The following is a 22,559-nucleotide window of genomic DNA, read 5'->3' on the forward strand; positions in this document are numbered from 1 at the left end:
CCTTTTGCCATAATTTTAATGTTAATAAATTTTATCAGTATCTTTAGGGCTACTAGAGCTGTTATTTCGATTTATTTTCTCATTAATGGATATAGGGTAAAATACCATCTGTATTCATGAAGAAAAGTAAAAGTGATGACTTTGAAAATGAAAAGAGACAGTATTTTGTCTCACAACTTTGCTGAATGGACTTTCCTTGTTGTGGCAGTAACGGCTTCAATTTTTTTCTTCTGTGATGGCTTATTAAAATTTTAACCATACAATAGTTTTATTGCAATTTTACAAAATTTGATTATTCACACTATATTTCGAGGGTTATTTTCCTTAAAGCAAAGAAAATTCTAGTTTTTAAGATGTTTTATTTACGCATTGTACATTTCTGTTCGTAGCTTCCTAATCCACGAGTTAATCCTATCAATTTCGTCGTAAATTTCAATGCAGTAATAATGTAGTTAACAGCAAAGAAATACGGCATATATTGCGAACATAGGAACATTTAAGTAAGCTCCACTTGAAGTGGTTCAGTGGGCTAAATTATTGCGTTAGGTTGTGAATGATCTATGCTTTAAGATGACAAATGCATATGCTTGCATGTGAAACACCTATGACGCCAAGTTCATTTTCTTCGAGGTGCTTAATTCGAATCGCTATTGACAGACACGAAACAGAAGCTCACCTGGTGAGTATTTGCTGAACTTGTTTTCCCGTTACGTCTGCGTACACCTGTATCCTCCTACCGACCATGGTGACTATGAGTGGGACAATTATGATAATTTTAAACGTGTATGAGGAATGGCGATGCAAAATGCTCATTTATAGTCGCAGTGAATGCAACTTATTTTCCGTTTTTTTACGCTACTCCCTTGTTTGAGAGACAGAGAGGACATTTTCCTCCCACACTCTTATTATTCGTATGACATTTTAATATTTTACGTTTCATCCTTTTCTCGTAAATTCATAATTCAAAGCAGCTAAATTATCCATCGCATTTAATTGAAGCGTCATCATTTTTCCCTGGTAAAATCTCGCTGATGTATCTGTGCCCAAATATTATTCTGTCGTATATCGGTGGAGCGTTGGTGGAGTATTGCTCCGTGGTTGAGAGGATATATAACTGAAGCAGAAGCAGGTGTCTGAGTCCAAGAGGAATCTCATTGAATGGTTGAAGGGTGTTCTCCCTAGGGTGAAAATTTCATTCCGTTTTCGCGAGTGTACGTCTTTGTTTCCTCTTCCAGTGAAGCACTCCAGCTCAGCATCACGTACTTTCTTTACTCTCCATAATTTTTTTCTTGAATATATAATGTCATCGTAGCACAGAATTTCTCATTCATATAGACTGATTTGTACCCATGAACTCCTAGTTACCGGGGTGATTATTTAACCTTTGTGGTGTAAATACTATTTCTAATTGCTAGCGATTAGCATTGCCTAATTTCAGGAATATATTGAGACAAAATTAGTATTACGGGACTTGAACTTTTATACATAATCATTCATTCTATCGCCTGAATGTATTGTCTGTTTATGTGTTAGATTTCGATGGATTTACGATATTTTTGTTACCTCTCGATTGTGGTTTTTAAATATTCATTCAGCATGAAATGTATAGAAAATTAATCCAGCAATACTTGCACTTTAAACCATCCCCGTGACGAAGGCGTAAATTTTCAAATTTTGGGATTTCATCACCAAATGTGAGATTGACTTGCAAAGTATTTTTTGAAGGGCCTTATGTCGAGTAAAATTGTTATATTATGCCAGTCTTCTATTTTGAATTTTTGGAGTTGAAAGGCCTATTGAAAGGCGAGCCGCACAACATGTCCAAAGCTATCTATCTTGACATATAATGTTCCTTTGCTTTAAAACTACATTCACTTCCTGTTATTTATCATTTCAAGGTTTACGTAAGTTTTTTTGTTTATTCAGACTTAATTTTTTCAATTTTTTTCATGCATATCGAAATTTCTTTTCCATGTTTCAATTGACTAACAGTGAAAAAATTCGTTCTTAATGGACTAATGGGTTGTTTGAGACAAGTAATGGAAGCTTATGTTTAAATTTGTTGAATAAACTCAATTAAACATATATATTGGTTCTAAAAAGTTTAAAACATTAAGATATTTCACACATTATTATTAATGCATATGAGCTGTTCCTCTCACATATTTCTCTCTCTGTTTTACAAGCTTACTCAAGGTCGAGGACAAGAATATTGAAGCTCACGAGCGAAGGTATGTCAACATCATTGTTTACTTATCGCCTGTCGCTTTTTGCTCTGTCTGCGTATCATGCTTTGAACTATTATGCACCATAGAAACTATTGCACAATTATGCTTGCTCTCTTATGACGATTTTTCTCTAAATGACACTGCAAAATGTATTTTTAGAGTTTAACCTTAATTACCCCACATTTCGATCTGTCATCATCCAGTTGCTATTTTCCGCACGATGCCATGATTTGCCTCTCCCACTGGCTTTGCTTGCGTTTCCTATGGTAATGCACAATTTTTCTCAGTTACGGGGTAGAATAAGTTCAAGGAGTCTAAATTTCTTGAGCATGAGTGAATGCGCCTCATTTTGAGGAACCTGTATTAATATGTATTCATTATTTTTCTATGGAGAAGTTTCGCTCTCATAGGGCCGACCATTGTACTCTAATTTATACCTTTATTCGTGGATATGTATCGTTAATAGTTAATATTTTATGGGAAGAAATAACTGTAGTGGTTTACTTTAGTTTTAATGTTATACGTAGATATGGGGAGCTGCGGTCATTCTGAAGGAAATCACCTAATTTCTTATCTGCGAATCCAGCCGCGCTTTGCTTGTTGTGGTCCGGGTATATACATTTCTTTCTTTTGCGTATTTTCTGCTGCTACCCACTCTAGATGGAGTGCAAGGATGAGCGACGTAATTCTTCCTTCGATAGACTGCCTTACGGACACAGGACCGCTCATTCTCAACAATAGGTACCGCGTGTGAGAAAAACACACGGTGGGTGGGTCCCGGAATGAGACTCGTAGCTGTCCCCGTTAGAGCTAAGGATCACTTCCATGTAAACGAATTGTGTCACAGATTGTCATGCTCAAGACAGGCTGTTAGGTTGGGAATTGCCATTTACAGTGCGACTTATCCAATAGTAGCTGTATGCATGCTGAGGAGGAGCGATTTCTTTTAATATTATTCACGATATAAGTTCTCGCAATATGAGCGAATCGCTCTGTAAAATGGAACCTGCCTCTAATGTTTGGCTGGTCTCTTTTTGCATTTCTCGATCAGTTATGCCCGTATCCGCTCCGCAGATCCGCTAAGAATCTTGAAATAATACCAATGTACAACTTTACTTATTAAGGTGTCAATGGTCCAATGGACCAATAATCAAATAAATATTATCAACGTACCCCTTGCCTAGCTACTGAAATATGCTGTAATCGGACCGAATCGGTACTTCTTCCGCTAGTAATAGCCGTCAATTACTGTCGTGGTAAGTATCTATTTTTGTAATTAATAGATGGTTATTTTAAGCTTATTGGTAGCCTCTCACAGTCCAATTTAAGTTTTTAAAGATTTTACTTGATTTGTGGACTAAGCATTGCACATGGAAGCCAAAATTTCCTTCCTTGGCATTAATGATGATGAAAGTTTCCTACAACTGAGTCCCAATTATTCATACTGCATTGCACTCAAAGACATCGCTGTTAACGTGTGGATTTCTCGTGGTGGGCGCGTATTGAAATACCTGCATTTCAGCTATGCGTACCTTGGTCACAGAATTTAGCCAGAGCTTGTAGATTATGCAGTTATTTCGACATCTGTGTATTTATAGCTGCCTACATCCACGGGGCTATGCAAACCCTAAGGATATGATCTAGGGTGGACGCCTCGGGTTTAAATCATGTGCCGTGACTGAAAATAGCAAGTCAACATTAATGCATTTTGGCCATATCTATTCTTTTGTATTCAGAAACTGTCCATTTGCTGGTTAATTTATTATATTTCCATCCATTTGCTCTATTTTCTGTATTACCGCTTGATAGTTGAAGAAAATGAAAAAATCGCCAGAGTGCATTATTTCCTTTCGTGTTGAATCATAATAATAATTATTTTTAATCGTTACTCATCTTTATGTGAATTATAAAATATAATTAATATGAAGCGGATTGGAAGCCGCTACAGATTCACCTGTCGTGGAGTTACCATCAGAGGTCATGTATGAAAAGTATTGAATGCAAGAAAAAAAATTATAATTTATAAAACTCGAAGAATGAAAAACAAGGAAATAGTTAATGCAGTATGGTTATTTAGGAAATGAAATTCTCTTTGCAAAAGGTGTACTAAAAACAGCTCATATTTACAGAATGGTGTTAAAATAACTTCTAAATAATAAGAGAGGGTTTTGTCAGAAGAACACTTAATCAAAAAGAACGCCTTTTATAAAAAATATCGGTGACGGCGGGGTAAACCCCTCACCTGCCAAACAAGAGGTCGGGGGTTCGAGTTCCTTGTGGGTAGGTTGCCCCTATCCAGGAAATGGTTGGTCTTGCACGTGTAATTGTTAAATTTGTTGAACGCCCCGATGTAAAATGGACAATATGTGCTGTATTCGGTGGCATGGGAATAAGAAAATATCCATGTGTGTGTTAGCATAAGCGACATATTCTAAAAACCTCTTTGCATCTTGCCTGAGTAATATTTTTTAAGTACATGTAAATAAATGGTGAGTTGTTAGTATTTTAATTAAACCAATAGCTAAGGTTCATAGGGTGAGCGTATGAAAAGTATTTTAATGGGAAGAAGTTAGTGCCTCAATAGTGAGCTCCGCTCTTTGAATTCCTTTCGAGAACGAGTGAGACCGTTATTATAATACATGGATTTCCACCCTTGCATGTAAGGTTGGCCGTACAATTTTTTGAACTAAAAATATTTGCCATTTTAGTCGTCTCGATATCACTTCATCCATTACAACCCGAATTCAGGCATTCACGATATTTCTCTCATTTCAACTCCAACGAAACTAGAATTGAACTTCCAAAGTATTCTCACTTATCACGTATCATCTCACTTCTTTCAGAAATGGTCTGTTTTCTGTTTTTTTCAGTTTGAGAAAAGTTAAAATAATCAAAGAATAATACTTTGACAGTAATATTACAAGCGACCATTATCCATAGCTTTTGAATGACCCAGCTTTCCGATCCATATTGTTCGGTCGACTGATCTCTTCATCTATATGTATTGTCTCATATTTCATTCTCATTTTTTATATCAATATATTTATGATTTCCATCATATTACCTGAAACATACCTATGATGAGGGTATATTTATTCTTTTCCGACGATCTATCGTTTTCATTATATGGTACAACTAATGACAGCTAATCATTTAGACTTAATTTAAATTTTATTTTTAATGTAATTTATAGTCAATTTCCTGGAATACAGTAAGATTTTTAAAACTATTTACCCATTTTTAAACAAGATAGTTAACTCCTGACATTAAGTTTACTTGCCGCAGCGCTGTTAAGTTGTATTTCCCGCGTGTGGAAGCCGAGGCAGTAGTGACGCGACGTAGTTCAGTGGTGTTGCCGAAAGGTGGCAGTCGGAGTCTGTTCAGCCGTTCGGAGAGGCGGCCTCGAATGTGCCCTTGATTTCGCTAGGCACGGCTGTTGTTTATTGTTCGCAATCTAGCGTTTCACTGGTTATCTCAAGGTACTGTTGATAATGTTTTCTGCCGTTTCACGAGACAATTTTCTCAGCTGGTCCGGTCATGTTCGTAATGTATGAATCTCAATTTTATGCTGCTGTATGCAATATGATTGAGTTCATGCTCCACTAATTAGTTAAGTAATTCGTTGTGATGATGCATGTGTAATTTTTCTTCCGTGGCGCATTCCTTTTCGTAAATGCTTACGAAATTAATCATGTACGTTCTGTGGAAGTGTATGTGGAATTGCGTTCATTTTATTAATTAAGGGAATTAATTTAAGATTAAGTAAATTAAATTAATTAAGTGAAAGGTGGTTTGCTAGAAAATATATTAAGCCATATGGAGCGAACCTAAATGCGATTAGATGCATGAATGCGCATCAGCTAGCGACATGCGCGATTTAGATGCATGCATCATTAAGGAGTATGTATGTGGTAATGAATATGTATTGCTCGACGGTTAAGGACGAACGGATTCGTCCTCTTGCAGTTGTCAATATTTCATTTCTTTTGTTGGAACATCAACCCTTTCAGCCGTCATGTTTTCAGGGACTGGTGTTTATAAGTGCTCCCTCACGCGTCATCCATGGTGGCAATGGTCAAATGCTGTCCCGTAGTCCCTCTCTCCTTTCAAATTTGGACGTTCTTGATTACTGAGAGATTCTCGCGTACATTTTAGGAACCATTATTATATCATGGATTACAATCATGTTCATCCTCTCTTATTCATTTTCTCTTATTCATCTCTCATTCATTTTTCGGCATATCTCATGTTTACGTTTATCTCATCTCTGAATCGTTTTATAGGTTCGGTTCTTATTCATAGCTCGATTTAATTGGTCAATCTCTCTACTATTCTCAGTTTCCCTAATCATAGGTTTATATTCCATTTTGATCGTTTTCTTACTCCTAATTCCATCAGGAAAATACTTTCTTTGACCGAGTGAATAATTCATCCCATTTTTGTTACCTTGCGGAATATCCACTCATCGTCACTTAATCATGGTTGTTGAAATTGTTTCATGCATAACTTTCGCGCAAACCACATAAGGGTACGCTGGCGAATGTGGTGGTTTACTCATATTAAAGGCGAGAGTCTTCAATTGTCCTTTTCCTTCGCTAGCCTCTTAGTTTTGTGTGAGATTTTAGCTTTGAGGCTGACGCAACTACGTACGATTAGGAGGAAACCGTGATTTCGTCAGAAACTATGACGTTATTCGGTAGTATCTACCATGTATATGTATGGCTCTCAAGGGTGGGTGCTTCACGATTACGCAAAGTTATGCATGATAGTGGAAATGTGTACTGTATATATATTGTTTTGAAAAGGTTTCACTTTGTAAGTAAGATCTTCACAATGGAAGTCAGAGCTTCACTATGTAAGTAAGAGCTGCAAATGAACTTTTTATATGCTAATCTTGTCTCGCCTTTCTTTCTTGATTAGTCATAGTCATTCCTATCTTAATTAGTTATTTTCTGAGTTGCTGTCTAATGGTCTTATTTCTTACAATGCTGAAGTATGAATTTAGTCACTTATAAAATCAATCACGTGGCTTTTGGTTTGGATGGGAAAATGATTTAATTCCAATGGAAATCATTCTCAAATATCATTCAGGATGATGGTGCCTGAGTCAATAAACGAAACTTTGGAAACGTAGGATCCTTTTTTCTGAAGAAGACTTCATTTACGTAAGCTAAGCTAAGGAAACGCATTTTCTAATTGCACTAAGTCTTATCGTGTATGAGCAATATAGATTTCTTAGATTGGAACCCGATTTGGCCAAATATCATTTCTATTCGAATGGATTTGCTTTATAAAATTATACGAGATTTCTTTCTGATAAAAGTCCCTCACTTGTTTCGAGAGAATGTTCCCCGTTCTGCCCCGCCCCGTTCACCAGTTTGCTTATATTGTCTATTGTGATAGAGTTTGATTTCTAACGAGACGCGAATTTTTTCGCTTTTCGATCTGACGTTTACTTCTCGAGATATTCGCCGTGAATAATAGACGGCCATAACTCTTTCGCATAATTTATGACGCCATGGACTCAAGACTAGCGTGTCACCACGTCTCAGCAGTTCCTCATTCTTTTGCATGGGCTTCGTTCGGGTGGTTCCTTTTTCTAGAGGACCCTTTCCTCAGTGATATGTCCTTCCTGATCGAGTAAATGAACCAATCCTATAATGACGTCACCAACTCATGAAAAGTGGGCGGCAACTTTCGTGTTCTCCTACTTAGGTGAGAATGGCTGAAGATTTCTTGTAATTTCGGGGTGCGAGTGAGCGAGCCTAAAGTGATAGCGCAGGAGTTCTGTTCGATTTATAATCATAATTACTGATTTTCAGGGCTTTAAAAGTAAGATTTGGCAGCACTTCTTTTAGTTTTCGTACCCGTGCTTTCGAAGTTGGAAATCCTAGCTCAATCCACCCACGATGTTGAATGCATTTCTCCTCGCTCGCGCTGGCCAGTGGGAGCGGAAATCGAGCAAGTGAAAGTGTTGCCAGCGGTTTTATCCGTATCTCCAACCCGGGTTCAAACCCCAGTATGAGAGAATTTTCTAAAGAGTCCTTCTGTGTCTTTCTCTCGGGCACTAATGTCCCAGGGAGCTTTCCCTCATACCTTCTTGTTGTCGTGTTTTGTGTTCCTCAAATCTTATTACCTGTCAATTCTCGAAGATGCATAATAGCGTCGGCGTAGGTTGCATCTTGGATCGCCGCTTCACTGCTGATTCCAATTATTTTTGTCGATAGGAAAAGGAAAAAGTAAATAAAATTTCCCGCGACAGATTTACTGGTCACCCGGCTTCTGATAGTTTGTGTGATTTTTGAAAGAACGGCAGTTAATATCATTATCGTCTTCTCGAAGGTTGCTCATAGTTATGAAACCCGGACCAGCAACAAATTCAACATTCGATCCACAAATGTGACGAGTAAAATATTCCAAACTCGTTCTCTGTTGTCGAGCAAGTTTACGGAAGAACTTCTGTAACGGTACGCTTTCTATAACTTGGTAGTTTAAGGGGGCTCGCTACTTCGGCGAAAAGACTCTGTGCCGTCCATCGCGATTTCCCATGCCGCTACTTAACCATAGCCATGGTGTGCTTACATTTTGTTGTTCGTTATAAGGTAAGGATACATTTTTGCAGTAATTACGAAAAGTTGTTCCTCATTTTCGTGTTGACAATCTAGAAAGTTGGACTTAAAAATAACGTTTTCCCTAGTTTTCCAACATAAACTTGTGTAGTTTCCTTCCAAATAATAAAAGTAACGTTGAATTTTAACCCCATGTGTACTCTAATTAATGAACAAGTTGTGAAATTATAGAAAATGCTTTAGGATAAGCCGAGACTTTTTCACTGATGCCTGACGGCGGTATCAACTAAACTTAAAATATCCGTTAATACAGTATGACAACAATAGTACTACATTATATTATAATTATCCATGCATATTATAGGTGAAGTGTTGTTTGAAAGAAAGGGTTTATCGCTAATTTCTTAGCTCCATGTTTTCAACCGAGGTCGTGTGCCCATTAAGAATCCAACGTATCCAATTACAAGCTATCTCAGTCTCTATGAGTGTCTGCGTCCATTTGCAATTTGAATGGGTGGGATAGTGAAACTGAATGAAGTGCGTCACCGCTGTCGTTGGAGTGTCATAGCTTGCCCCACAACAGCGATCCGTGATTGCATTACTAGGACTCCTATTCTCTATCCTCTTCTTTTTTGCCCTCAGTCAGTTATAAACACATTCCATTAACGAGCCTTGTCGCGTTATCTCTTTTAAAGCGAGCGATGAGACCTTGAATTAGCTCATCTCTTGACATGATTCAACCACTATGTACTATCCCTATTTTTTTAGTAATTGTTTTGATTTTGCTAACCTCGTAGGATTTCATGGAGTGGGAGAGAAGTCGTCTTTAATCTCACGCAAGATATTGTCGATGTGGTCTTTTCTCACCGTTAAAGTGCAATGATGTGTTTTAAGGATTTGTTAGCAGAAAGCTTAGAGAAATTTATAGTGGAGGCCCCATTCCATCCCATTCACAGCTGTTTTCTGTTCTCGCCACTTCGGTCGCTTTTTAATCAGTTTTCAAAAATGTCCGCAGCACTACGATTAGTGTAGAGCGATCCACTTTTTCCCAAATGTTTGCAGTGTAATGCTTGGAATTGCGAGCAATGAAATTGACAAGTTTTACATTTGATATATCACATCGTAAAGAATGTAAATTTTGGTTAAAGGGCGTGATTATAGCTTATTTCTCCGTGAAAATCGTATCGCTTTGTCCGTCAGCGATGCGAGTGGCAACTTTAGTAAACCTATTTAAATGCGCCGTTGGTGAGGTTGTGTGACTGATATCTTTTGTAATATTCGTGCAGAAGGCGTTCAAGGCTGTCGATACCACTTCTGAAAATGATTTTTTACTTATTCTTGGCCTGTCGTTATCTATACCCCCAAGGGTGTAGTCGCCGCACATGGACAGTTTTTTGTCATATTATTTTGCTTGTGACATCTCTGGTGAAGCAACAGGACTGCTAACGTTGGAAAAAGTTTGATTTTTGGGATATTGTTCAATCGTCATACCATCGACTCATAGTTCCCTGAATCTATGATGAAACGCTCCTTATCCGACATACAACTGCTGTATTTGGCTCCTTTCGGGCATTTAAGTTTCGATTCCTTGTGATTGAGCAAGATTGTTTGCTCATAAGCTATTTTTATATGCATGCCTCTTAAAGACTATTTTTCAGCTATGATGAGCGGATTGGGAGTGTTAAATTGAGCAATTTAATAATTTTAGGGTTTAACTTGTCATAGAACCATTAAATTGGGTTTCCTTAGTCTGATTCGCGTTAACTCTCCGCTAAATGTCTTAACTACGAGCACTGAGTAATGTGGCTTAAACAACTACTTCATAGTTCCAGGCTGTTAACTTTCTCACGTGATTTTGGCTGAAACGTGACTGTATCCTCAAACTGTATCAGATGTGCAGTACGTATAATTATAGTAAAGTGCTTAATTGTTCATAAATAGCATTGAAAGGGTAATCATCCTGGCCTATATTTGAGGTGATAAGTCAGAATTTGGGTCTTATTTTCGTATCAGATCAAAAGCCATGTGTTCAGAGGTGTTCATGGTTTTGTGATGACCCAGTAATGGGAATCTGGTGGGGATAGTGTAGGAACTTTTGATGGTGTCTCGATAAAAATGTCGTCTATTTTAGCTCATAGTGACGAACGTCGTTTGTGGAATGGCTCGTTGAACGGTTCATCCTATCGATACTTTTCTTCAGAGTAGAGGTATGCCGACACTATTTTCTGTTTAATTTTTCCTGATACCACAAATAATGAAATCATAATTTAATGTGATACTCATTATTTGAAATTTTTAGCATATATTAAATATTTAATCGTTAAGAGGGGGCTTTTTGATACTTATTGCTGTCGAAAAAGATACTAAAACATACCCACCTGCGTTTTCGGGAAACAATGTAAGTGTTGCCATATCGGACGTAGTGACAGTTTCATGTGTGATTTTTTAGGAATCCACAATATGAGAATCAAATTTCATTGATATATTTTCGAAGGAAATGGCTGACTTCTCATCAAATCAGCTTCAAACAGACTGAAAACTTATCTCCCTCTTTGGTATATCATTTTTCTGTTCAACCGTATTTGGTGTTTGCACGTTGTTAGGAATTCTAGTAGATCATTCAAGTCATTCACATGACACAACGGTAACTGACTAATAATCCCAAATGTCCATATTACTTGGCCGTGTGTTGTTTTCATCTCTATTCGTTCTTTCTTTCGTTTGGTAGGCGTATATTATTTCTTTCTATTCAATTCAATTTCGAAACACTTTAAAACGTCCCATCCCCACTTATTTTTCCTCATCGTATCCATTTTTAGGGAATTAGCTATGGTAAAATGCAATGAGTGTGAGGAAGAAGTTACAGATGAACGGGTCATAGGTGAACGGCGAGCGACAAATAATACGAGTATTATATATATTTTCAACGAGTATCTGTTATAGGAGAGTAAATTGCGTTCCACCATTCTCTCCCGCATCAAAAGTTCCGAGTGATGAGCACTATCTCATCATGCTATCTTTAAATTGGTGTGCGCGTTCCCCTTTTTATTGGCCCTTTACTCATTTTGTTTGAGTAAAGAACTATTGTTCCCGGAAAGAAAACAGGAAGTACCGCGCTGCATGCGGTTTTGCTCTAGCTTGGGCTTCATGCCTGTATAGTGGAAACGGTCATGGAGGACACCGGTTGGCTTCTTGCTGCTTGGTGAGTAAGACTCAGTGAGTGAGACTGGACGAAGCGTGCAAGCGAGCGATCCTGAACATTTGGCACTTACCACTAATGGTCCGAAAACTTTCCATTATTTGCCGAATTATATGATGATAGTGAAAAGTAAATGTATGTTTTCTAAATAGGACTAATGTTGGCTGTTATTTCACCATGATATAGGAGCTTTTTAATACTTTCGTAGTTGTGATTTGCATAGAAAGTATATTGTAATTTTTGTTGAAATCGTTTTATTTCTAGCAGTCTTAAAACATTGAAAGCAGATTTCTCTTTACCTTGGTGCTCTCGATCATTGGTTTATTCAACATGTTTTGTTTGTGAATTACTTTTGCTCGAGTATTCTCAAAAAAATGTGTTGCTATATTTTGAATGATATACTTTTACGCATAAATAAGTGGTGGTAGGTTTCTGAACCAGTGTGAACCAGCGAATCTATCTAAAGCCGCTCAGTGGTATCGCTGCACTTTATCTGTGTGTGTGTTTTTTTAAGTTGAGTAATACTTGTCTGCGCAGTTGTGGTGTGTGCTCGGTGGATAGATTTCAAACTCAAAACAGCAAGGACTTAGCAATTGTGTCAAAATTTGCGCATGCGTTATATTTCGCACAAACCCTTGTTTCGATACGCTGCGCCATCATGTGGCAAAGCAGTGGTTTGCGTCAATTCGGATTCTCTTTTCTCATCTTTGCTCGGAAATGATCTCATTAAAAATGAAAGCCTTTGAGGATTTATGAGCAATATTGTCGTGCTCTTTGTGGTGTCAACAATGTCAATGCCAATTATAGCTGTTTATCCATTTTTCGATCATTAGAACTTATGTACCGTCGTTCGATGATTCGTAGTTTCCATACTTCCTTCCATTCGATGAGTGCCCTGCGTGTGAACGGACATTTCAGCGGTGTGCATTGAAATTCTTTATTTTCGGCTAATACCTGCCTACCTACTACTACCGCGTCGATTGCTGTGATGAAGACAACAGTTTCGTCAGCATGTCAGATCGAAGAAGTCATCTTCAACCTGAAGACGCTTCAAGCGGTAGTAACCGAAAATGAATTATCATAATTTCATAGTAGTAACCTAAACAGATCGTCGTTTAGGAAATAAAGGATGATTTTTTTACATCATAATCTGACCTCGCATAAAATTCTCAACTCTGAAAGCTGTATATTTTTCCTCTGTCGAATTTCCTCAGTGATAAGTTAGTGTCTCCTGTTTTTATAAAATATGACGCTAAATTGTGTATCTAGTTGGTATCATTATCCAAAAATGAGGCAAGTGAATCAATCAGGATCCTCTTGTTTCATGATGGATCTTGTTCTCCGAACCACCACAAATGAACTCGATTGTCGCTCACCTCTTGAATGGGACGCGGAATGATTAGCCGTCAGAGGCGCAGGAGATCGCCGAATATCTCGTGAATTCTAGTTTGCATTTACTGACGCGAAATGTCTGAGTGGTCCAACAGTCGTCATAATGTTGTCCGGCTCGCTTCTGTGATCAAGGAATGAGCTCACTGCTCCACAGCGATAGGTGGAGCTGCTATCCAAGCGTCCACTACCCGTTGCACAATTCTGTTATCCGAGTGTGAAGATCTCGAAGACAGCTATTTCGATTTTTAAATGAAGTTCATAAATTTTAAGGTAGTTTATTTCCTTCTTTACTGATGGTACGAAAACTTTCTTAATGTTAATTATAATTGTATTCTGCGCTCCGAAACGGAATATGAACCCATTTTCTGGTTTTATCACTATTGCATCGTATCTCGACTTTGTGAAAGAAAAAGGAATTGAAATTTCAATTATTTTTGTTCCATAAATTTCTACGCGTTTCAGCCAAGTTCTTCCAAAATAGCTGTATTAAGTTTAATGTTTTTACGTTAATCAGTAATTCAGCTATCAATAAAAAAATGTATAGCTGCATCATTCTCCATTCCTCGAATCAATGAAGTCGCCGTTTGGACCGTAGCAGGTAGCATGCGTGAACATTTTATATTTTAATTTATTTTTGCTTATGTGTAGCTATTTTTTATCTTTTAAAAACAAGTTTGTTAAGAATAAAGTTTTTGTACGAGGCATGAAGGCTCAAGAATGAGCATTTGAAAATGTACGTACTCCAACTAAAACAAAATTACTTAGATACTAGTAACTTTTACTATAATATTTTTATTTGTTTTATATTTTGGCGCACTTTTCCGATACGAGCTATAACTGTCGAGCCACCAAACATGAAGTATTGAATATGCTCCGTAGAGGGTATTCTCACAAGTTTTTGAACGTTAATCGATCATCGGTCTATCATGCAGCAAGGATAACGTGTTTTCTGTCAAGGTGAGTAAATTTTATGTTGCCGTTACTGAAACTTATTGTGAACAGATACTTGGTTACGGATAAAAAATACATAAACACTAACTGAATTTTATCCTATTTTAAGAACTGTATTTGTTTGAACTGAAATGTTAGTAATTTCCGTTGCACGTTAAAAATAAATCCAAGCATGGCGACGGAGCACGTTTACAAATTGACATCGGGGCACCTTTACACACGTTCTTAGTGAACCTACCCCAGTAGCTTTTTACCCTCCGTTCTCTCTCTAACTCCTCTCTCTCTAACCTTTTTAGTATTTTCGGACTGTTTAGTTTTTCAAATCATCAGGTAATGTCTACTTGAGTGACGAAGAAAAAGAAAAAAGTGATGGCACTACAAAAACAAACAAGAAATTGCGTAAAATATGTTTCTATGGAAGCGGAACAAGATGGCTGCATGAAACCAAAACTGCAAGAGGGTAAAAGTAGACACACTCTGGGAAACAGTGAATGAATCTGACGACGTAGATGAAAACTGGCTGTGTATTCATTATATCGCGTAAACTTGCCCCGCAAGAATCTTGGGCCTAAAAACATTTTTTTCGGTTAAAATACAAATAAGCCCACAACTGAATACACAAAATTTCACTTTATTAAATGCTTTATAAAACATAAACATTAGAAAATTCATTGAAAGAAATCCGCGTGAACGTTCATCAACCTACGTTACGCCTCGCGAGAGACAAATCTACCGAGTATTGCCGCTGATAGCGTAATTCGGGAGCATGGCAGAAGAGCATGGAAATCTGGAGAGAATGTTGTAGTTTTTATCTACATGTGACTGGATTTCGATATTTTCTCTCTGTTTGAGTATTTGCGAACGAATGTCTCGTGAAGGATTTGATTAAGCGCTGAGATAAAACGCTGCGCTTCGATAAAATTCGTTGGTTTAGGAAATTGAGTACTCCGATGGCGCCTTATTTTAGTGCTTATTTTGTCTCGTAATTCAATTTTCTGCTTTAAATACGCTCTTCAGTTTTACTTATGAACAAATGAAACTGTTTCATATTTTTTGTAATAATTGTTTTCCTTAAAGTACGTGGTGATAGTAATGCCCGAATGAAATGTAAGAGCGAGATTAGGTCCCTTTAAAAGTTTCATTCTGTCTGGATAAATTTTTGGCATTTCAAGAATTTATTCTTTTTTAATGTGTGGCTCCAAATGCCTTTGCAGCTCTACTCTCGTGAAGGTAATTTCGTGGATTGGATTTCCTGGAGTCATTTGAATATGAGTCATTCTCTGATAGTTATGTATTAGGCTGCATTCGTGGGTGAATCGATTGTAAGTTATTGTAGCAGAGCTGCTTCGGTTCATTTCAAGTGGATTATTGTACACACATCCTCATCCACTCTATTACCTTAAAAAAGTTGAACGCAGCCTTAACTTACCATGAAACCGTCCAGGTGAAATGTTCTCCTATTGATATTCTTGGGTAACAAAATGTGGAGTTCTCTCATACCGAAAATTAGTTTTTTGAGCCATTGTTACAACAATTATTGGAATCCGACCTGGGTTTCGACTAACTCCTGTCCTCATGTTTCAGTGTCAGTTTTCGTGCTCAATAAATGTTGAAATCAGTTTATTATACTTGAAATTTTGTTATACCCTCAAGTCTAAGATCTCAAAAGACCTAAACCTTTCAGTATTGCATTTCTTCGTTTAGGCTTTTTCTGTTTATAATGACTATTAAAATAATTTAATCTGCTAACCTAAATCGTCCTGTAATAAATGGACAGGTTAAGTCTATTGTCACTTGGTAGACACTCGATAGCTATGGTGATCGCCAACTTTAAACAAAATCCGAGTTACAGCAGATTGCGTCGTTATAAATTCTTAAAAAGTGAATTTCTGTTTTCTGCGACAGCTTGTAGCCATCTAATCACTACTAAAAGTTGCTCTAGGGTGACCGCAATTCACCCAATTTTTATTCTGAGCTTTGTGTTAATTGTCACTTATAAGACTTACTAGGTAGCCCGTGCGGAAATTTCACTCTTTCGCGCTATCAGGGAAGAAGTATGCTAAGGAAATGGTGTAGTTGGGTTTTAAATAGAGAAAAGTGTATCATAAAGTACTTTCGTTGTATTTGTTTTCTTGCAAAAATATGCAAAACGTATGAATACTCTGCAGGCAAGAGCGTTTGGTACCGGTAGGATCAATCATGACGTCTGTTACGGAATAATGGCACGCAATTCACAAAACTTCTTTCCAGACAATATTTGTAGCAACAATATTCTCGTCTGTAACTTTTTGATTATGAGTGTCTTTAAAAAATAAGGCATACATATCACGGACAGTACGAACTCTAAAAACTGCTACGTACAATTACTTTTCCATGCGAAAAAACGAGTTCCAAGTAAAATCCGGCTCTCTGAAGAGTCTGACCCTGTGATTTATTGATTGCCATTGCAAAGGACACTTTGATTGGGAATTGTTTTCTTGTCATTTGGAAAGGCATGGTCGGATCCGAAGGGGTGAGTTTAATTCTCGAATTATGAATATTCTACCCGAGTCAATTGGTTTAGCGGTGATTGTGGGTTCGCCTAAATAAGTAATTATTAACCTGACACCCTTGCTTGGCGTTTAGGTTGCAGAATTAAAAAAATGTGTTGAGTTGATATACTTCGAACGAGTAATCGACATTTTTATTATTTTTATCATTAAATTGTTACACGTAGTTTACGGGCGATCGGGCGTATAAGCAACGGGCTTGGTTCCCGGCCCCGGTGTGTTGTATTCTTGGAGGGCTCCCCTTGAGCCCTCAATCCATTGTTACAAGTAGGCCATTGGCCTGGTGGTAACATGAACATACGATGCCAACCAATTGAAAACATCATAAGAAACCCTTGGTCCCTACTTCTTCAACCACTTTCTAAAAATATGTGAACTTTGGGGAAGGGCTCAAATAGTTTAGCTGGTATGTCGTTCCAGTCCCTTATGGTCCTATTGGAGAAGTAGAACTGCTTGAGACATGAAAAAATCGAAACTTTTAAGTTAAGTTATTGGGTGAATATTAAAATTTGAGATTGAGATTGCATTTTTCTTCAGAAGCCGGTGACTTAACTTTGCATATTAAAGGAGCGTATACGGAATGACAGAAAAAGACCTTTCTGTGAAAATATATATGATTTTTATTACCGGAGAAGGTGACAGTGACTTACATAAGGCTCTTCCTCGGTCTCATGATTACCTATGTTGGCCTAAGCTGGCTTGATAATATAAAATATGGACTGTATGTATTATTATTGTGCCTTTGAACAAAATGTGGAACACTTTGCGATTTATTTGCATGACACGAAGTCTAATCAATACTGTTCCCTAGACGAATTTATAATCTCTTGTAACAAATACTGTGATTATAGGGCCACCGTAGTCTCTACAAATACAAGGATTAAGTTTAGAATAACACATAATGAGATGCAATGCGGAGTAAATATTTGTCATTTGTCAAAACACTGAACGCGGTGCAAGCATGGTGTTTCTACAGCCAGTTCCTCGTAGGTGGTGTGCTGTGCGTTCCATTTATCTTCTTTTGTAGATAAAAGTTAAAAAGCCCCAGAATCCACATTTTCTGCCCGAAAATGTTTAAGTAGATTGATGGAGTAATTTCGGAACATTCAACATTTCATTAAATAGTTGAACATACATTTACAAGCTAATCACTGTTGGGAAACATGACCGTCCTGGGGAAGATTTATAATTTTATTTTTTATCTATGTAAGAAGGTTTATAAATTTTGGGTTCAATATTACCATGCAGTGCGATATTAGTGCAGAAATTATTAAATTCATGCTTTATGGTACCATTGCAGTTAATTTCAGTACTTTGAATAGCCCCAAAAGGTTTGTTTGGAAAAATAAAAATTACTAACGTCCCGACTTTAACAGTCGATAAGATTCCATCTCAAGAACCATTATGCAGTGGTCGGTTAACATCAGGCCAACCTGATTACGAGGTGAGACCCGAAAAAGTTATTGTAATCTTTTAGTGTCGAGTTTTCAAATGAATCTGACTATTGTTAGATTTATATTACATTATGTGTAAAATATATCTCAATTTAACATGTATCCGTTAAAGTTCTGTTTAATTCTTGCATTTATGTCTATGTTATGTTAATTTTTAATTATAGCAACTTTTTGATGCCACAATCATTGCAAAAATAAAATTCATATTTTACTATTGTGGTTTCACAGACAGGTGGGAGCTGAAATCGGCCGATAATACTTTCTCTTGGGATCTGCAACCTCTTTATCGACTTGCGTTCCTTCGAGGGTCAATCGTTAGACGAGCCCGTTATATAGGCGGCACGAAATTGCATTCAATTTTACGACCTTAGGGTTGCTGGGCAGACGCAATGGTTTCTTAGCTTTTTGTCCGTCCCACATCCAGGAATCCGCAATGAGCCGACAGCAAATGAGTTCATAAATATTTCCATCCTCTATATCTATTGCGATTCTGCGTACGTATTCCATTTAAGATTTCTCTAATCGAGTAATCGAGAGTCATCCTATCTAAGAGCGAGCATTTCGGCGCTCCATCTCGGTGAAGGGAGTTGCAATTCCATCTGGTATGCAAGGTTTTTAAATGGCCGTCTTCGCATGGCGCCCTTACGTCATATTAGTTCATAAACGTCGGCAAACCCTCTTCGTCTGATTTGTGTATCCGACTGCAGCAATTATTTCTCTTTCCCTGCGGCGAGTTCCATTCCATTTCATCGTCTCTCTGCATCTCTGAGGAATCGAATCGAATCATTATTTTATGGCAGATTAACGTCACGTGTGTCTGAGTAAAATTTTGAAACCTTTGACCCCAGGACTTTCCCTTGGCGATCCTTCCAGTGAAATCATGCGAGACAATAAAATGCATGCGAGTCTGTTTCGCACGGCAAGTCTCTTTTAAGATTCGGAAAGCCTTGCGTTGGACAAGTTGCACTGAAGGATTGGAAATGATGAATTGGAAGTTTCCAGTATTTTCATTCCAACGACAGTTTTGAGTATTGCTAGTGGGGATTGGTTTGTATTGCTTAAGGAGCACTTGCGTTTGGTTCAAGGATGGGCCAGTGGCGAATCTGAAGTCATCTCTGTCATCCCGTGGAAAGTGGAATAGACAGTATTGTACTGGTTAAGTTAGGCTTACGTAGGGTATTACGCGAGATTCCTCATTGTCTTAATTTTATCCTGCTATACAATTTTCCTTGCATATCCTTCATTATGTTCTGAGAAATTTCGCCCCATTGCCTCCGCTTGCCCTCAATTTATTAACCCAATGGCATTTATTTATCAACCCCTGGTGAAAGAGTAACGGTAATGTGTACGGGCCATCCTTGCGTACCACCCAATGGAAACTTTGTTTTCTTTATCAAATGTCGCCTTTATGGAAATTTTAGCCCTCATTAATCTCCACCTTATCGTCTCTTGCCTGCTGCGTGAAACTGCAAACACTTAATTATTGCAATGCATGAAAAACCTCCTGTGAATGGGACCAAACGTGTATCGCCGAAATTTCTGCATCAATTGTTTGTGTCAGTTTTTCCTGAAAGTGCCTATTAGCATTTACTCGAAAATCCCTTTTGGTGGTGCAACATATTTAGCATGCTGAAATGGCTCTTGCATTGAGTCACAGTCGGAGAAGTGAATTAAGTTTACTTAAATTGTGTACCATTCTTTGAAGAAAAGTTATTAGTTCCCCTTGAAACGGATGAAATGCTTTACGTTATGTTCTATACTGAATGATATGTTATATTAAAGGTATTTATTGTGATACACTCAAATAGATACCCATGAGTGAATGGAATTATTTGACTGCATCTTTATGACGGGAAAAACATTCCTTAATATTAAAGTAAAATTCAGTTTGCATGCGTGCGATGTAGTTATTATATTTTTGCTTTCATGTTATAATGAGAGGAGGTGTTCCAGAAGCAACGTACGGCCTTGACCTGTGTGATTAACTTAAATTGATATTCCATAATCCAATATTTGAAAGGAACGCATTTATTATGTTTTCCCTGGAGCACTCGGCACTGATTTATGTAAATCTATCCGTACTCCCACCGTATATTTTCTTTATGCTTTCAGGCCTCCGATTGTTAAGCTTTATTCTTCTCCGGTAGCGAAATCAGAACTGTCTCGGCGAAATCATAAACCCTCCTCGTACATTCTGCGTACTTTTTCGAAAAACCTTCTCCCACCTTCCCTAAATTCCTCAGAATTTCACACGGAATGTTATCCACACCCACCGCTTTCCATGCCTTCGTATCCCTGAGGGCTCTTTCGATTTCTGTACCCACGATCATCGGTCCTTGATCATTTTCCTCCCCGACAATCTTCTCCTCTTATGTTTAACCTCTCCGGCCTCTTCCCGCTGTCATGAAGATACTCAACACATTCCTATCACCTAGTATGAACCTCGTGTTGCTCGGTTTGCATTTTTCCATCCATAGCCTCTACCAAAACTTTCTTGCTTTCTTTGTTTCCTGCCGTAATGTAGTACTTATTTCCCTGTTGAGAACAAGTAATTCTGGAACAAGATTTCAATTCCATCTTTATGTAAGAGTGTAGGTAACAAGTTGATATTAACAATTGTGTATAAAAAGACTGTGTATAACATGTTTGCTTCTTGACAGAAACGGGGTGATAGTGAGCACGTAGCGCGCTTGTGTGTCGCGTTCATCAAGGCAGTCACTTCAGCTGAGCTAGTGTATGCACACTGCGCTCCTCTTTTCGCATCCCTATGCGCCCTCTTTCCGGGCTCTTTGTCGACATTCTTCCATTTCCTTCTCCCCTCCATTTTCTTAATCGTTTCCTCCAAGAGTTTCTTAGTCCCTCTACGCATTCAATCTTTGCCGCCTCCGCTATTCTCCTATATTCTATCCTATATCACCCTTCTTTTACCGTCTGCATCTCTCCCATCTCCCGTATTCTCCGCCAGCTCCTGATATCCCTTCTCTTTATCCCCATCAGAGCACCAACGTTCTATTTTCTCGCCTTTCTGATTAAACGATTTGTGTATTTTGCGTTGCATTTCATAAGCGCTAGGTTTTGCTCTGAATCTAGGATCTTCCGCCGGGAAGCCGCGCGTGTTTTACGCGCTATTCCAATGTCTCTATTTTACCTAGATGTAGTCTAGACGACATCTCCCTTATTCCCGTGACTCTTCCATGTGTACCTCCAACTCAGTTCAATTCCATATCTTCCAGTTCAATACCTCCGCCCTTTGTGATGCCAAACCCATGTGTGTGAAGAATAACTTTTTACTTTCTCGAAGCCACATCAATACCGCTCGAAGAAATTCACGGGCATGGGGAGTGGAAAAATCTTTCAGGGACACCAAACCGACTGTAATTAATTGATATTTTTCATTGACGTGATTGTAAAGGAACCCATGCATTGTGTGGGATATTTTTCTTAATTCGCCGTTGGCGCAGTACTTTCGACCTTTCAAAGCTATATTATGCTATTTAAAGATATTAACTCAGATAAACTGACATATGTATTTTTGATTCGTCACCCGAGTGGGCCACCCCAGTAGATATTATGTTATCATGGGAATTCCGAAATAGCAAAGAGAATAGTATCATTTTTACGTTGAAATGGGCCGTTACAAAGCAAGTGAAATATTGCACCCAACCGATTGCTATAATAAAGTTTTTTTCGTTTCACGTGTCACTTGGGACTGAATAAAATAGAGAGATGATGATTACAGCGTTTTGTGGACTCCTCCAAGTTTTTCCTTACCGCTGCTCTTTTGATAGATATACCTATGGCTATGATCCATATCTTGGAAAGTATACTGAAAACCCTGGTGTTGAATCTTGAAGACATTCAATGCCAGGGTTTTTGTGCCAGGATACAAAGGATAAATGAAGCACTTTGTAACATCGGCATATAATTGTTTACCGACAAAGAGTTTCGGCATTTTCGGAATTTCTGATATAGCATTTCCGGGTACGGCAGTAGATATTACTGTGCTTGGGGGCGAATTAGCTGCCGGAACAGGCTGTTGTTCAATGTATATTTGTAGAAATTACCGTGTTTTCCTTGTATGAATCATGTGGAATTCACATACTTTTGGTTCGGGTGTAAAGGATATGTTAGATAAGGAAGGTGGAATATCACACGGATCACCTACTTGGTCCTTAAACTTGCAGGTAAGCAGAGGCGACGGTTTAGAAATGGCTCAG

The 22,559-nt window shown here is 38.0% G+C and overlaps 1 protein-coding gene across 3 annotated transcripts in view; it reads left to right on the forward strand.

The window, feature by feature from the left end:
- Positions 1–22,559, forward strand: part of LOC124170598 (NAD kinase-like) — a 223,024-nt gene that overhangs the window by 70,133 nt on the left and 130,332 nt on the right. For 2 of the 3 annotated variants that reach the window (XM_046549418.1, XM_046549419.1), the window contains exon 3: positions 2,187–2,231. The exons of the other annotated variant lie outside the window; for it this stretch is intronic. In XM_046549418.1, the coding sequence (XP_046405374.1) occupies positions 2,187–2,231 (45 nt within the window). The remainder of the gene's footprint in view (positions 1–2,186; positions 2,232–22,559) is intronic. 3 annotated transcript variants of the gene reach the window in all.

This window comes from Ischnura elegans, chromosome X (assembly GCF_921293095.1).
Source record: "Ischnura elegans chromosome X, ioIscEleg1.1, whole genome shotgun sequence".
NCBI classification, from domain to species: domain Eukaryota; kingdom Metazoa; phylum Arthropoda; class Insecta; order Odonata; family Coenagrionidae; genus Ischnura; species Ischnura elegans.